General features: G+C 51.4%; 2 protein-coding genes across 4 annotated transcripts in view; one reads left to right on the top strand and one right to left on the bottom strand.

The window, feature by feature from the left end:
- Window positions 1-2,936: 2,936 nt before the first annotated feature.
- ATP4B (ATPase H+/K+ transporting subunit beta) lies at window positions 2,937-14,684 on the top strand. 3 transcript variants are annotated; one of them, XM_036011500.1, is made up of 8 exons: window positions 3,330-3,507; window positions 3,988-4,116; window positions 6,270-6,383; window positions 6,518-6,717; window positions 7,787-7,843; window positions 9,054-9,173; window positions 9,718-9,906; window positions 14,673-14,684. In XM_036011500.1, exons 1-7 carry the CDS (start codon window positions 3,396-3,398, stop codon window positions 9,877-9,879), a joined length of 894 nt encoding a protein of 297 aa, XP_035867393.1. In that variant the 5' UTR covers window positions 3,330-3,395; the 3' UTR covers window positions 9,880-9,906; window positions 14,673-14,684. The 3 variants fall into 3 exon arrangements, with proteins under 3 accessions (XP_035867394.1, XP_035867393.1, XP_035867392.1); XM_036011501.1 differs by lacking the exons at window positions 3,330-3,507; window positions 14,673-14,684 and adding an exon at window positions 2,937-3,059 and having other exon boundaries at window positions 9,718-9,955; XM_036011499.1 differs by lacking the exon at window positions 14,673-14,684 and having other exon boundaries at window positions 9,718-9,955.
- The window catches only part of TFDP1 (transcription factor Dp-1), a 44,674-nt gene continuing 40,429 nt past the window's right edge, over window positions 11,712-15,956 (bottom strand). The window contains exon 12 of the mRNA XM_036011498.1: window positions 11,712-13,076. Coding sequence (XP_035867391.1) covers window positions 12,932-13,076 — 145 coding nt within the window. The 3' untranslated portion in view covers window positions 11,712-12,931. The remainder of the gene's footprint in view (window positions 13,077-15,956) is intronic.

Here is a 15,956-nt window from a genome sequence, read left to right as displayed (position 1 = left end):
TCTTCTGTTTATAATTGTCTTAATTATTCCATCTACATACATTTAAAATAATATCAGGCAATATTATAATTTTTGCTTCAACCCTCAAACATAAATGGGAAAACTCAAGAAGAAAAGGAAAGCCCAGCCATGACCAGAATGGCTCAGATGGTTGGGCGTCACCCTGCGAGGAGAAAGGCCGCTGGCTCATCTCCCGGTCAGGGTGCCCACTGTCCCGCGGGCCTGGTCCCTGGTTGGGGTGTGTGCAAGAGGCAACAGATCAATGTTTCTCTCACACATCGATGTTTCTCCACCTCCCTACTCCCTCCCTTCCTGTTTCTCTAAAGATAAATACATGAAATCTTAAAAAAAAAAAAAAAAGAGAGAAGAGAAAACAAAAGGAAAGCCTATAGTATTTACTTAGATTTTGCTTACTATTATTTTTTTTTCTTTTCTGGTACTCCAATATTCCTTTTAACATTGTCTTTCTCTTCTGGGAGTTCCTTTTAGCCATCCTTGAGGGTTAGTCTACCGGTGAAAAATTAGCTTTCTTTTTTCTTTATTTGAGAATGTCTTCATTCCCCCTTCATTCTTGAAGGATGTTTTCACCAAATTTGTGATTCTCCATTGACAGGGCTTTTCTTTCAGCACTTGAAAAACACTGCACAACTTCCTTCTGGCCTCTGGTTTCTGATGAGAAATCAGCTGTCATTCAAATGGTTTTTCTCTGGCTGCTGCCTAGATTTGGTGTGCGTCTTTAATTTTGAGAAGTTTAATTATGATTCACCTCAGGGGGGCCTGGTTATCCTGTTTGGGGTTCCGTCCGCTTATCCTTTGAGTAGTTTCCCCCCTTGGCCTCTCATCTCTCTCCTTCCAGGACTCCGGTGGCACAGATGTTGGATCTTTAGTGCGGTCCCCGGCGTCCCTGAGGCTCTGTGACTGTTTTTCCGAGTTTGCTTTCTCTCCATTGCTCAGATCGGGTCATTCCTCTTGCTTTTTTCTTCTACGTCAATGGTTCTCTCCTCTGCCTGCTTCCTTCTGCTGTGGAATCTGTTCTTTGAGCTTTTTCTTTTGGTTAGTGTATTTTTTAATCTAAAATTTCCATCTGGTTCTTCTTTAGATATTCTGTTTCCTTCCTTAAATGTTCTATTTCCTTGCTGTGGCCTTCCCTCTTTTCATTCATTTCATGCATGTTCATAACGGCTCCCTGAAGCGATTTTATTCTGTCTGCTTTAAAATCTGTCAGGTAACTCCAGCATTTCTATCACCTTGACGCTGGCATTCATTGATTTTCTTGTTTTAATTCATTTTGAAATCTTCCTGATTCTTGGTATTATGAGTGATTATCAACTGATATGCAACGTATTCCTATTACTTAATCCTTCAGTTTTAGGGGGCTGTCTCTGACTCCCCTCCAGCAGTGGAAGGGAGTTGGCTCCACCTCATCACTGCCGGGTGGGGGTAGAAGTCCGGGTTGCCCAGCGGGGAGCCTGGGGGGTGCTCCCCACTTGGTTTGGAGCCCACTCTTTACGGCGCATCTGTCCCGTGTGTTCAGCGCACGGCATGAGGAAGCAGCCCTCGGCCAGCGTCCCCCTCCCTGTCTCTCCTCCCTATAGGCACGTGTCCGGAAAGGTCATTTTGATCACATGTGTGCAGTTCAGCACACGCTTTTGTGCTTTGGGAGTTCAGGGACTGAGTGGGGAAGATTTGGTTCGAAGACGTCCAAGGAAGAGTTCATGTTTTGCTTCTTTCAAGAGCGCCTCTCTGCTTCATGGACAAGGGCGGCATTTCTTCCACAGTCAGCAGTTGTTGCACTGATGTTAAGGCCCCGGCACTCGGAGCCCCAGACCCACAGGTGGGGACACCTAGACTGCCACCTAACACCACGCTCTGTTGCTATTGCCCTCAAGTTCCAAAGTTGTCAACGGGAACAGTGTTAAGGAAAATACATAGGCTTGGTCCATTAAAAAATCAGGAGTCCTAGCTAAAATAGTGCAATTCCATCTGAATTTTAGGGTGCTCATTCTGCTGATAAACTCTAAATCATCATAAAGAAAATAGGTAGAATCATGGCTAGAGGGTTTTTGTTTTTCCTTTCATTTGCCTACATGGGAAAACCTAGATGTGACCATAAATAAAATTTCAGATTTTTGTGTACAATACCCATTATTTTAATTGGACTTTGAAGAAAATATTTGGAGAAAGGTCTCACTGGCACATTACATTTGCCTGGCTTCGCCCTTCCAGCTGCAGAGATGACGCCCCAGTGGGCAGGTGCCATGGCCCCAGCTCTGTCTCCAACCACCAGGGCCTCTAAGCCAGTGGCTCTGGTCACACATCAAGATTAATTTGGAGAGGGATGGGGGGTGGCTCAGAGCTCTCTGGAAGCTCAGACCACCTGGGCTCTTGGCTCACTCACTAACTCGGGGTGAGACAAGTACCAGGAGTTTTCAAGGTGGTCCAGGTGACTCCAACGGTCCTCCAGGCCAAGCGTCCCCCCACCCCCCGCTGGACATTGCCGTGGTTCTGTAGCCACAAGTCCGGCCCACTGGGAACTCCCAAGCCCAGTGAGTCCCCCTGAGTCAGAATCTGCATTTCAATTAGATGCCTAAGGTGTGGTGCGCACTCAATTTTGAAAATAACTAGACTTTATAGCTGTGAATTCCCCCATAAATGCAAAAAAGTCTAAAGGGCCCGGCCCCCACCCCGACAGCAGATCGCAGGGCACATCATCCTCGTCATTGACACTGAGCATCAGGTGTGATGGGAGGTGAAGGGACCAGGGAACCCTCTGAACCCTTCCCTCTGGAATGGAACTTCTGGCCCCTTTTACACTCTGGCCTGCTCTCACGCTGTCAGATGCAGTCTCTCCGGTGACAGCACCTGGAGCACTCGTGAGCCCCAGCAACTACAATACCATGACATCGGTCACTTGTCCCCAGCATCTCAGACCCAGACGCATCTGAGCAGCAGGTGAGCGGCCGGGTCCAGGCCTGTCTTTGTGCTGACCTCCCCTCTTTGCTCCTGGAGGAAGTGAGCGAATGGGGCAGAGCTGAACAAGTGGCTGTTCACGCAAGGAAGTATTTCTCCTTAGTCATTACCCTAACAAAGTTACAGACCAAGGGCATCCTGAAAGGAGGGGGTGGTAAAAAGAGGTGACCCGGCCCTGGTTTGCCCAGGGGAGGTGTGAAGGGCACCTGATAGCAGGAGAACCTGCTGAGCTCACGGAGCCACCGCCACCGGTGTTTGGAGAGCGGGGGTCTGATAACGCCGCTGCGGTGCTTTCCCCGGAACTCGCCCCATGGCGCCTCTGACCTCTGAAGGAGACTATAAAACCCAGAGGAGGACTTTCCCCTCTCAGTCTGGGCGTGGGGAGCACCCGGTTCTGCAGGTGGGGGACCTCCAGGAGCAGGACGATGGCCGCGCTGCAGGAGAAGAAGTCATGCAGCCAGCGGATGGAGGAGTTCCAGCGCTACTGCTGGAACCCGGACACGGGGCAGTTGTTGGGCCGGACCCTGTCCCGGTGGGGTATGTCCCTGGCGAGGAAGGCAGAGAGGGGGCAGCTCTGAGAGGAGAGGCAGAGGACCACCCACCAGCAGACTCCCAGGACCCAGGCCCTGCCCTGGCTCCGAGCCAGGGCCTATCTCCCTCACCGGGCGCCCACAAAGGCCCGTTTCAGCCCTAACACCCCCTGGCACCAGGCACCTGCAGGGTGGGAACATCTGAGGACTGGCCCCGAAGTTTCAGGCTTAGATTTAGGAATAGCAGTTTATCTCTATGTTCCTAAAATATGTAATTTTTTAAAAGACTTTAGTCAAGAGACCTGGATTTCTCTAGAGTGATGAGAATGTTCTGGAACTAGATAGAGGGAATGATTCGCAGCCTCGTGCATGAATGTGCTAAACACTGAGTTCTCACTTTGAGGTGGCTGCAGCGGTGGCCTCTGCCCTTCCCGCCACAGCGCAGGGCAGGGCGTGGCGGCTGCCCCTGACAGGCCTCTCCCCGCAGTGTGGATCAGCCTGTACTACGTGGCCTTCTACGTGGTGATGACCGGACTCTTCGCCCTGTGCATCTACTCCCTGATGTGCACGCTCGACCCGTACACGCCTGACTACCAGGACCAGCTGAAGTCGCCAGGTAACGGGGGCGACACTTGAGCCTAGAGCCCAGGGCCCCGCGTGGGTCCGGGCAACACTCAGCCCCTGAGCGCCCCGGTCAGGGCACGGACCCCCAAGGGACACCCAGCAGGCCCGGAGGGGCCTCTCTGTCCCCGCCGCCAGCAGCCGCAGGGCTGAGAGGGGCACACCAAATGTGGACAGCCCCTCGCCTTCTCCTCATAGGGAAAAGGACCCCTGATTATAAAGTCTCACTCTGGCTTTAGTTGTAATTATTAACACAAGAGTTCTTTGTGCTGGAGTCTTTCTATCACTGGCTTTGTATGCGTGTGTACGCACAGAGGACATTTCTGGGGGACATACAAAAAACTGCTCCTAGCAAGATCACAAATGAAGGGTCTGGGGCGGGAAAGAGCTCCTGTTTATACCCCTTGGTGTCCGTCGGCAGCGAGGCGTCGCCTCCACAGGAGCCAGTTCAGGTCAGAGCGCCCAGCCCCTCTAAGCACAGGTCGTCTCCTGCCCTGCAGGGTGCAGGGGCTGGGGTGCAAGCTGAGCCTCTGCTCTCCTCTCCTGCGTCGGCACCACGTGCGTGAGCTGTTGGAGACCAGGCTCTGGGGCCCGACACAGTGAGGTGTCACCTCCACAGTCCCGGTGAAGGTGATCAGAACCAAGACGTCCACACCCAGCCCGTTAACCAGAGATGACTGTGAAACACACACACACACACACACACACACAACCATGGCAGGGAGGGAGGGGAAAGGAAGAAACGGAGGAAGACAAGGCATTTCCAGCACACAGTTCCACAGAGCGTTTACCACTCACGCATCCTTAACACTTTCTGAGGAAGATAGTGACCCCAGAAACATCCAGCAGCAGTACAAAGGAAAGAAAACTCAAACGTTTTTCAGAGAAGCTGCCTCAGGTGTTCTCTGGCAGGTGAGCTTGTGGGTCCAGCCATTCCGCTGGGATCTTTAGTGAATCCATTTATACATAATAACACCAAAGTGCTTTATTTACTGGGTGCCAAGTTTTAGACTCAACCAACAGGCAAAACATGGAGCATTTCACTGTCATTTCAGAACAGAGTGTAATATATCACAAACTTGAGAACACAGCCGTAATGGAATGTGCCCAAACCCCATGGACGGAAGGCAGGGCGAGGTGTGTTCCCCGGGTCCCGGGCTGGAGGCAGGGGGCAGGCGACAGGTGCCCCCTGAAGCTGATGAACAAGTTACGTGGGAACCTGAGGACACACAGAGGGGAGGCACTGAGAGGAGGGCGTGGGGGGCTTTCCTTTCCTTTCTTTCTTCGTTTAGACCTTTGTGAAGGTTTTCATTTTACACCATGTACAGCTGGTACTTTCACAACACCCATAAAACAACAAAAACCCTACCTTACTGACTTAAAGAGTCACCTGCATCCATCAGGGGACTGGCTAGATAGGTCGTTAAACATTCACACCGCAAAACACGATGCGGTGTTCGTGGAAGGAAAGAGGTGAGTTGCTACGAAATGCCAGGGAAAGGCGGTGACAGCTGGTGTTGGGAAATGAAAACAGGCGAGTGGGAGATGGAAAGGACCCCCCTTGTGTGAAGAAAGCCCCGACACACATGACATATCTTTGCATCCACAGAAACGAGGCGGTTTCCCAAGTGCTGCACTCGAGATCAGGAAAATAGGGCTGTCACGCCCACTTCCTGCTCCCGTGCGTTTTTTGCAACACGTTGTTAGCATGCACTTGCTCTTAACCAAAGCCAGTGCAGTTTCCAAATATGCATTCAAATACAACTTCACTTGGAAACCCAGTGGGTCCTGGATGAAGTGTCACCTGCAGCAAGAGCGGCCGCCGGGGTGGCACTGGCTCAGGCGTCATGTACAGGAAGAGCCCACCTGGCCTTCCTCGGAGTGCTGCACCCTGAGCCCAGAGAGGCCTCATTCTGACGGCACAGCTCCCAGGCTGGAGGACAGGGTCCTCATTGGGCTGCTGGCGCAAAGGACACCTGGCTGCAGCCTCCTCACCAGGTGGCCCTTGAAGACGTGGGCCCGGCTGGTGCCACAGTGTCCCACACTCGGCCTCCACCAGCTCAGGACTGGTCTGCATGCGACCGAGCAAACAGCCTGGACGTAATGAACACTTGGGGAAAACTAACAAGTGTCAGGCTCTCTTTCCAGGAGTGACCTTGAGGCCAGATGTCTATGGGGAGAAAGGTCTGGACATTTCCTACAATGTCTCCGATAACAGGACCTGGACGGACCTCGTGCACACCCTCCACGACTTCCTGGCAGGTAAGGTTAAAACGCCTCCACAGCCTTTATTTCTCCTAAGAAAATTCCACCAAGGGGCATGGGATGCGAGGCCCTATAATGGCCCTGGGCGGCTGCAGCTGGGGGAAGGGCCCACCGGGTGTCTGTGCCGGCAGGCTACTCGCCAGAGGCCCAGCAGGACAACATAAACTGCACCTCGGAGAAGGTCTTCATCCAGGAGAGCTTCAGCGCCCCTAACCACACCAAGTTCTCCTGCAAGTTCACCACAGACATGCTGCACAACTGCTCGGGCCTGATGGATCCCAGCTTCGGCTTTGAGGAAGGAAAGCCGTGTTTTATTATTAAAATGAACAGGGTGAGTATGAAAGGGTTAGAGGTCAGAGATCCAGTATGAGGCCCCTTTGGAGATTCCTGTGGGGTGAGGGTCAGGGCATTTAGACCCCCTATGGCCACACAAACCCTCCTATCCAGGGTCCCAGAAGTGGTGGGTCAGATGAGCACCAGCTGCTCCCTCCTCACTCTGCACCTGTTGCACTCGCTCATATGCTGGTTACTTCTCTTAAACACAAATGAAAGCCTTCCATTTGGACATAGCATCTACCTAACCCTCTGTAGTCCCTGGATACTGAGTAGCAGAGCACAGGGCGATTCCATGGCTAGGGCAGCCATGTGTGCATGATACCTAGAAAGAAGCCGTGTACGTGTGTGGGGAGGACACCTGGGGACCATCCGGAGCAGAGGTTTCCAACCTGAGCCAGGGATCCACGTGCAGACCCCGGGCCAGGCACTGAGGGAGGCAGGCTGAGTACAGAGTCAACACAAGCAAACACGGCCAGCAGCTGAGGCCTGGGAGTGGGAGCTCTAAGCCTATAAGGACCGCCCTCTGGGCACTGCGCAAGTGCCCCAGGTCCTGGCTGGGGTCTCATCAGAACTGCCTGGCAGGTGTGAGGGCAGCTCATGCTCACGCAGCACAGGACTCTGCACACCAGGGCAGGTATAGGGAGGGGGAAGGCAGGTTCTATACCAGGCCCTGGCACTGGTGGGCACACACAAGGCCAGGACTTCAGGGGGCCAAGAAGGGCATGGATGGGGAGAAGCACAGGAGGGCTGACGATGGCATGGAGAGCTGCCACACAGCAGGCAGGCGCTGTGCCCCAGCTCAGCGCAGCGTGCAGGGCCCGAAGCGGCAGCCACAGCTCAGGCCCTCCTGTCCGGTCTGCCCCCAGCCTATAGCCAAGATCACAGCCCTGGTCTGGCTTTGAAGAGGTTGGTAATACACATCGGGTGTTATTAGAATAGGAACCACTCCCCCCCCCCCCCCCCAGACCCTCTTCAGTGCCCTGCGGAAACCCCCACTCGGGCAGGTCCCTCTGTGCTCACAGACGAGCAGCAGGAGGGGCCCCATGGACTCCTTTCCCTTCCAGATCGTCAGGTTTCTCCCCAGCAACAAAACGGCCCCCAGGGTGGACTGCACCTTCCTGGTGAGTGTGACTGCCTGCGCCGTCTCGCTATTGCTAGGAAACCCGTGGGAACAACTTTGCTGGTTTCCTCTAAGAACATTTCACGTGTCAGCCTAATAAACCAGACAAATCGCATGAACTGCCACTTAAAACAGTTTTATTACAGGGGATAAAAACCTAGTAAGAAAAAAAAATTGTTATTGTTTTGCTTCAAAAAGCATCTGGGACAGTAAATTACTAACACACTTCAAAATATCTGCTGGCAGTTTGGAGAAACCCAGGCACCTCTCTTACTGTTTCGTCCTTTCTATTATGATTTACAAAAAGACGCCAGGTTACCCACAGCTATTGTTGAGTAGTGTATGCATGTGGGCTGCTAATGGCATTTGTGTAGTGTGGTTTTCCTCCAAACTAGTTTTTCAAGCACGACGTGAGAAAATCTAAGTTTGCCTCCACTGAGTATTTCCCAAAGCTGGTCTGCACGGCTGCGCCTTCCAGCGAAGGCCCCGTGCTGTGGGCCGTGGGTGCCCCGCCCAGAGCTCCGCAGGAATGGCACACTCCGCACGCACCATAGCCTCTGCCTGGTGCGGGGTGGGGGTGGGGGCGGGGGGCTCGCTTTGCTTTTCCTTTTTTAATGATCTCAGCCACACCCGTGTAGCTGTCGTGAGGTTTTACAGACACCAGAGTGGCCTCCGCCTGCGCTGTGGGAAGCTCACACTACCCATCGGTCGTCAGTTCACTGACTCCGAAAGTAGATCCTGGCCCCAGGAAGCCACGCAAACACAGGGCAAACCAGCCCACGCGGCCTGCTCGCCTCCATTCCGCGTACAGCTAAATAAGCGTTGTTCACTCTGTGCACCTTTATTATCCTACAAGAACTAAGTGGCAAAAACATGTTTGATAAGTCACCAGGGTTTCTACAACCTAAGCACTATACCCCTAATGGGACTGCAGTAGTGATTATAAAGATTAGATCTAGTTTATGCTAGTCATGCAGTAAAGTGTGTGCACGCCACCTACACAGTGCACATATGTACACACATGACATGCATGTCACACACATGCAGACACATGTGCATGTGCATGAAGAACATGCACCGGCCGAGATGTACACATGCCACACACACACACACACACACACACACATACAGGCACTCAGAGACATGCAGGCACACAGGGAAACCGCCTGCCCAGATGCGGCCTCACTCAGGCAGTGGCCTCTGCTCCCCAGGACCAGGACCAGGGCCGGGACCGGCGCCGCACGGACCTCCCGCCTCTGCAGGTGGAGTACTACCCACCCAACGGCACCTTCAGTCTGCACTACTTCCCTTACTACGGGAAGAAGGCGCAGGTGGGTGTCACTTCTCCCCTGTTCGGTGTGCTCCCCTCGTCCCCTGGCAGGTGTGATGGCAGCCACTGGATCATCCCAAATTCAGCAACGATGACTGGCAAAAGGAAAGCCATAAATACTTGACCTATAAAAATGAAGCAAGGTGTTCCTTAACCCATTCTGACCATTTCAATGCTCGGCTGTTTCCCAAACCCACCTTCTCCTAAATATCTGAAAACACATTGTTTTCACACAAAATACAAATATTAAATCTAATTGTTTTAGTTTTCAGCAGCTCCCCAAACCCTGTTAAATAGCTACATGTTCATTTGAAAGTATTTCCTCTAAGCCTCTTGCATTTTGAACTTTCATCAAGTGTACTTTGATGTGGAATGCCTGCTGTCTGTCCCCCCAGACTGGTCCTCATTTCCGAGCAGGCAGACACCCGGTGAGCCCCGGGACACGCGGCACAGCCTGCGTGTGCTGTTACAGACCGAGGCCGCTCTCACCGGGGCAGAGAGCACGAGGTTTCTGACGCACCCCCTCTTTCTGCACTCGGTTTCAGCCCCACTACAGCAACCCTTTGGTGGCCGCAAAGCTTCTCAACGTCCCCAAGGACACGGAAGTGGACATCATGTGCAAGATCCTGGCCGAACATGTGACCTTTGACAACCCCCATGATCCCTTTGAAGGGAAAGTGGAATTCAAGCTTAAAATTCAGAAGTAAAGGACCGAGGAGGCGGCTGTAACCTGCGTGGGAGCCTGCAGTCCACCGCCCTCCCAGGGTGCCGCCCCCCAGTCCCGCAGCACACCGACTCCCAAACGCTCAGTGCCTCCACACAGGCGCCTGTGCGCCAAGCACTTCATGTTGGAAGCAACTATTTCTTATTGAGTCTTTACTATTTTTTAGATAGAATTTGTAGCTATGATAAAAATGTTGGGTTAACATGGTAACTCTCAGGCAGAAGCTACCCAACTAACAAGACTCTAAAACGATTCACCTCTTTGTACACAGACATCACTTTTCTTCCTATAACTTATTCTCTAAACGTCAATGAACTACAGCCCATGTTAGTATAAACACTACGGATGCCTTGAAACGGCACTTGACTATGACAATGTACACTTCGAATGCGTGCTTCAGAGAATGCAATTCCCATTGCAAAAATATATTAAAGCCACTCTTATTGTATACAAAACAGTTATGCCTTTCCTGAAATGGGGGTCGGGGGGGTGGATCAACTAAAAACCCAAAACAAACAGCTCTTTCTTTAAAAATCTCCCTTTTAAAGCTTCCACTGCAAGTCAGGGAAATGACAGAACGATGCTGGTGAGGGGCTGCCGCCTGAGAGCAGGTGCGGTTCCAGGACGAAAGCAGGTAAGACACAAGGGAGCCGCCAACAGACAGAGTCTATGAACCAGAGGTAACTGCATACGGCAGTTCATCTTCATTCCCTGAGCACGAGTCCCTCCTCCAGTGCCCAGGACTCACGGGAAGTCTGCAACTCGAGGCCTTTCGAGAAAACCAGAACAGCCTGTGTGACCCAACCTGCTGTCACTGAGTGGCGCCCACTTTTCGCCCAAACCGTAGCTCGGGGCCTGGTGCCCTCCTCCCACCCGAGTGCCAGACACAGCATCGCCACCAGTGGAGTGGCCCAGAAAGCTCCTCGCAGCTGCTGGACAGGAGAACCTGCCCACGTGAAACCCCATCACGGACACAGTGCGAGGAGAGAATCAAAGCCCTGGCCAGGTGCTCAGGGGGCTGGGTGTCGTCCCACAAACCGGAATGCTGCCTGCATGATTCCCGATTCCCGGTTGGGGCACCTGCCTGGGCTGCAGGTTCAGTCCCCAGTCAGGGCGCATGTGAGAGGTAACCGATGGAGGTTTCTCTCCCTTTCTCCCACCCTCCCCGCTCTCTAAAATAAATAAATTATTTAAAGAAAAAATGCATATTCTATCCCAGTAAGCCTAAGTTGCAGGTTTGATTCCCAGTCGGGGTGGGGAAGGGGGGTAACCTATCAATGTTTCTCTCACTTCTCTCTCTCACTTCCTCTCTATACATATCCCAGGGTGAGGATTAAAAAAACACCCGTAAATACTGTAAGGCCAACTGAAACCTATATTTATTAAGCATCTCTACCACGTACGACACTAGCAAGTGTTCTTTACTGCCGATACGAACAGTAAAAACTTTGGGAGCCACCTCAGAAATGTCACGTCAGAGGTCAGGTCACCTCAGATGTGTCACGATAACAAAACGTTGGAGGTCAGAGGTCAGGTCTCCTTTCTTACCTTATGGTCTTCTTTTTCTGAAAGTCGAATCCATAAAATCGGCCTCAACTTTGAGGACTCAGGAGAAAGGCAAGAAACAAACCCTCTCCCCACCACCAGCCACAGGAAAGAAGGGATCGCTGTGGTCTGTGTCCACTGTGACATCCTTCTTTGGCCCCCAGACCACCCCTCCTGGGCCTGGCTACCGCTCCTCACTCCAGCGAAAAGCTGGACTAGCAGGATAAAATGACTTCTAGACAGTAACCCTGAAGTAGAGGAACACAGAGCTTGTTTAAAATGCCCATGCGCGTTTTATTAATAAAAACTAACAGTGCCAGTTAAACAAGTCCAACAATTAAAGTCTCTTTAGATTCCATAAAATATTACAGAAAAGTTTATTTGTGTTTCAATAAAAAGACTATTGTTTTGGAACAGGCAGCTAATAGCAACTGTGCAGTTAATGGTTCTCTGTGAATAAATTTTAAAAGAAGCTACTGCCTGTCCTCGAATTCCTTTTTCTTTTTATAAAAAAAGAACTATTAAAAATGATTGACAAATTTTGAGTTAAAAAACTGTTAAAACATTCTCTATATTTAATTTCAACTTTATAATAGATTACAGGAAGATGCTTACGAAACAAATACAACATTTGTTTCAGTACATGTCTTTAAATGATAGACTTATAAGTATGTAAACACTATATAATAAAAAGTTTCCAAACGCTGCCTGTAAGAAATCAGGCAAATTTTACCATAAGCAATAAACCATTCCAAGCCTTCCAGACAGTTTTCAGAGCTGCACCAGCACGGCAGTGAACTTACCAAACAAAACACACACACACACACACACACACAAAAGAACTTTGTTTGCTGCAACATAGACCTAAAATTTAAAAAAAGGGGGGAAGAAAGGAAAAGTATACACCTGATGGAACCACATAGTCAATATAATTTAAGGGAAAATAAAGTTATAAGATTTATGGTGCTTAATGTGGAAAAGCAGAGCTTTGCCATTTGCTTGGTTCTGTGGACACCATAGAACAAATCGGAACTCGTCCTGGAGCCTCACACTCTGCCAGCAGGGGGTGCCATCCATAACACGCGGCCAACGAAAGGCATTCCAGTGGCCTGGACAGGATGACGATGTGTTTTCATTGATGTAGATGGAGTACAACTTCCTCAGCAAACTCAGCAAAAAGTGTTAAGGGACAAAAAGTAACTCTGAATTAAAAAAATAAAGATAAAAATAAAAACACACAATCTAAAAAGTAAATAAAAGCCCTGCGTCAGCACGCTGGAATCAGCACACGCCACAGACCATCTTCAAAGACTCTACAGGGAGCCACCCGCGCTTGCTTATCCGAGGTGCAGGTCAAGTTCGACAGCTTACAGTATCTTCTTGGGAAGAGGCCAAAAAGAAACAGAAAGCCCACGTTAAAAAGTCTGTCTTCCCTAAACGTGTTTTCCTGAAGCTGAACTGGAGGGGAGGCGGGGCCGTGGGCGAGCACGTCAGTCTTCCTCGTCGTTGTCGTACTCCTCATCCTCGTCCTCGTCCTCCCCGACATAGGACACCGGGGTCTCCACCCGGGACCCGCTGTACTGGGACCCGCTGGAGCTTGTGGCCAGCATCCCGTCTGCGCCATTGGTCAGGTCACTGCAAGGACAGGAAGTGACACCGGGGTCAGTGCCGCGTCGCCACGGCCTGCACCGAAGGCCGTGTCATTGTGTCATTGTTTCAATGACACAAACAGAACGGGAGGTCTCGCCCATCTGCAGCAGAGTGCCCATGCTGTGACTGGTTCCACCTGTCTCACAACCTCTCCCAGCTGTCCTCTTGGATACAACCAGTAAAACGGTGGGGGGGGGGGGGATTGGCAAGTCCATGATATTTAGTCTTTCTCCACTTAATATTACATCAGAAACAAAGTCCCCAAGTGCAGCAACTAAAAAACCATTACATCCTTCTTCCTAGCCTTTTTACTTATGAAGTCCCTGATCTTGAGGAAGGAGACAGAAAACAATTAGGAAAAAGGGGCCCTAGGATGACACGGGGCCCTCCAAAGCAAGGCTCCTGGGACAGCAGTGTGAGAGGATACCCAGCAAGGTCTGTGTGTATGCATGTGTGTATGTGCGCACACACGTGCACGTATGTACGTGTGCACATGTGTGGGTATCCACGCTCAGTGCAAGTGTTACTGTGTTGAAGGTGTGCCTGTGCAATGGTGTGTGCATGCATTTGTGTGTACAGGCACGTGTGTGTGCCCTAGGACCCACCTTCAGCTCCTCTGGTGTCTGCAGAGCCCAGGAAGCTGAGCTGTGACGGGTGATTCTCATGCAGACACTCCCTCTGCAACCTGCACTTCCAGGAAGGCTCCAAGGACTCTACAGCCTCCCACAGTTTTGTGACACGGCATTTGCCAAAGGTCAGTGGGGATGACCCTGGGCAGGGTCCAATGGCCCAAAGGGGCAGAGTGGAGCTGCAGGGCTGGACTGCCCAGCACTACATACTGGTCCTGGGGTGGACGCCTGCATTACGCTCCGGGAACCTCAACCAGGAACACGAGAAAATCTTTGGTTGTCACAGCTGAGTGGGTAGGTACTGGCATCTGAGGCTGAAGGTGCTATGAACAGCCCACAAGGCACAGGACAGTGCCCACAACGCAAAGAGTATCACAGGCAAGACCCTGGCCTCAAATGGTGAGAGGTTTTAAGAGCTGAGACCCCGGTGAGAGACACTGGGTTCAGCCGCCACCCAGAGTCCCAGTGCAAAGCGAACCAGACACAAAGGGTTAACTGGTAGTCCCAGGGCGTCAGCGGGTGGTGGCCCACGCCAGCCTCCAGCCTCTCAGAGCAGGGACAAGGGCACATTTCCACTGTGAGTTATAACTTGCTCGAGTTATGGTCAAAAGTAACTTCAATTTCTTAGCGTTTGAGTTAAACAGCAAGAAAAGGCAGTCTGAGACATCAAGTGTTGAACGGATGCCAACCTAGAATTTAAAATCTGTTAGAGATCAGCCAATGCAAGACTCTGAGAATGCCTCCCGTAACACACGGAGGCTCGGCGTCACCCCCAGCGGGAGTCTCACACGCTGAGTTTGTTCAGAGATGAGGGACCCGAAAGGGTCAGAACTGCACTGGAGAGGTGGCCACTGAACACCGGCAAAGGGGGGGCTCAGGGGGCACAGCACGAGTGCGTGACGCGTGCTGCCTTACTCGGACGAGGTGGGTCCAGACCCCGAGAGGTTTCCAGCAGTGTGGGAACCTGCCCCAGGCCAGAGCAGCAATGTGCTCCAATGCCGAGGAGTAGTCTGACGGGCATAAAGCCGTATGCACGTTATTTTACTACCTCTCACTGACACTTATTAACACCGTACAAGGAAAGCTATTAAATATTGCACTCTTCGACAAAGTAATTCCGCATCTGGAAAATCCAGCCTAACAAAACAAGTCAGGAAGGGTGAAGGATTTCACCATGAAGCTGCTCACTGCAGCTTTTCTTATAACTGGGAGCCGCCCGCACGTCCGACCAAGGAGGGCAGCTCAGTGGTTGCCGCACCTCCCTGAAATACCGCCTCCTGCCACTGGGAGCACCGGCTCTTCTTCTGAAACGGCAGTGGCTTCGCTTCCTTCGTCATAAAAACTGACATGAGTCTCGGAAAATTTAATCAGTAAGAGGAAATTTCCTAAAGATGAAATTCAGAAAACACCCCACTTCCACCTCTTGGCATAACCGGCGTTCAGTGTTCTGCAGAGGCAGAGTTAAAGATCCAGCCGACCTCTGTCTCAACCTGACTGCGTGCCGGAAACCCCGCGAGGACCGGACCACGCTGCTTCCCGAGGCCTCTCGGCACACCCGTGGCTCACCCGTCACCGGCCCTGCCCCACAGGAGCGCCAGGCTGCGGGGCCTCGCACTCTCACTGCCCACGCCCGGTGCCCTCAGGGCCATAGCAGGGCCTCGCCTGGGTCCCACAGAGACCCAGAGCACCCTGCTCGATGGCCACGGGGGCGGGGGGCTGCAGCGAAGGTGTGCGCACGCTGCACTCCGTGAGAGTGAGATCGGTCCCACTGTGCTGGACCTCCGGGCTGCTAACTTGTCATGTATTTCAAGAAATTAAACATTGACTAATCCTTAGGATGAATAATCTAATATGTACAACGCATAACATAAAAGTTAATAAAACCATTGCTCTGTCAATACTTAATGCTAGCATCATCTTCATCTATCTTTAAAAAAACTAAGGGGAATACTTAAGGATGACATAATTCTCGGTGGGACTGCCAGTCAAAGGTGAAATACACACTGATTCAAATAATAAAGCTTTAGTAACAGAAAAAATACACACAATGGCAAGTAAAGTGAAAAAAGCAGGGGACAAAATTATGTATGTACATTGTGACCTCAGGTGTGTTAAAGAAATAGAAAAAGCCCTGGCTGGTGTTGCTCAGTGGATTGAGCACTGGCCTGCGAACCAGAGGGTCGCTGGTTTGATTCCCAGTCGAGGCACATGCCTGGGTTGTGAGCCATGTCCCCAG

Source organism: Phyllostomus discolor, chromosome 11, assembly GCF_004126475.2.
Source record: "Phyllostomus discolor isolate MPI-MPIP mPhyDis1 chromosome 11, mPhyDis1.pri.v3, whole genome shotgun sequence".
In the NCBI taxonomy this organism is placed as follows: Eukaryota; Metazoa; Chordata; class Mammalia; order Chiroptera; family Phyllostomidae; genus Phyllostomus; species Phyllostomus discolor.
Note: the sequence above shows the minus strand (reverse complement) of the source record. Positions and strands in the feature narration are given on the sequence as shown.

Excerpts from the sequence above, each read along its gene's own strand:
- ATP4B (XM_036011500.1), top strand. The coding sequence starts at position 3,396 with ATGGCCGCGCTGCAGGAGAAGAAGTCATGCAGCCAGCGGATGGAGGAG. Across the intron at positions 4,117-6,269 it reads GGACCAGCTGAAGTCGCCAG|GAGTGACCTTGAGGCCAGAT; the intron begins GTAACGGGGGCG and ends CTCTCTTTCCAG. Across the intron at positions 7,844-9,053 it reads GGGTGGACTGCACCTTCCTG|GACCAGGACCAGGGCCGGGA; the intron begins GTGAGTGTGACT and ends TCTGCTCCCCAG.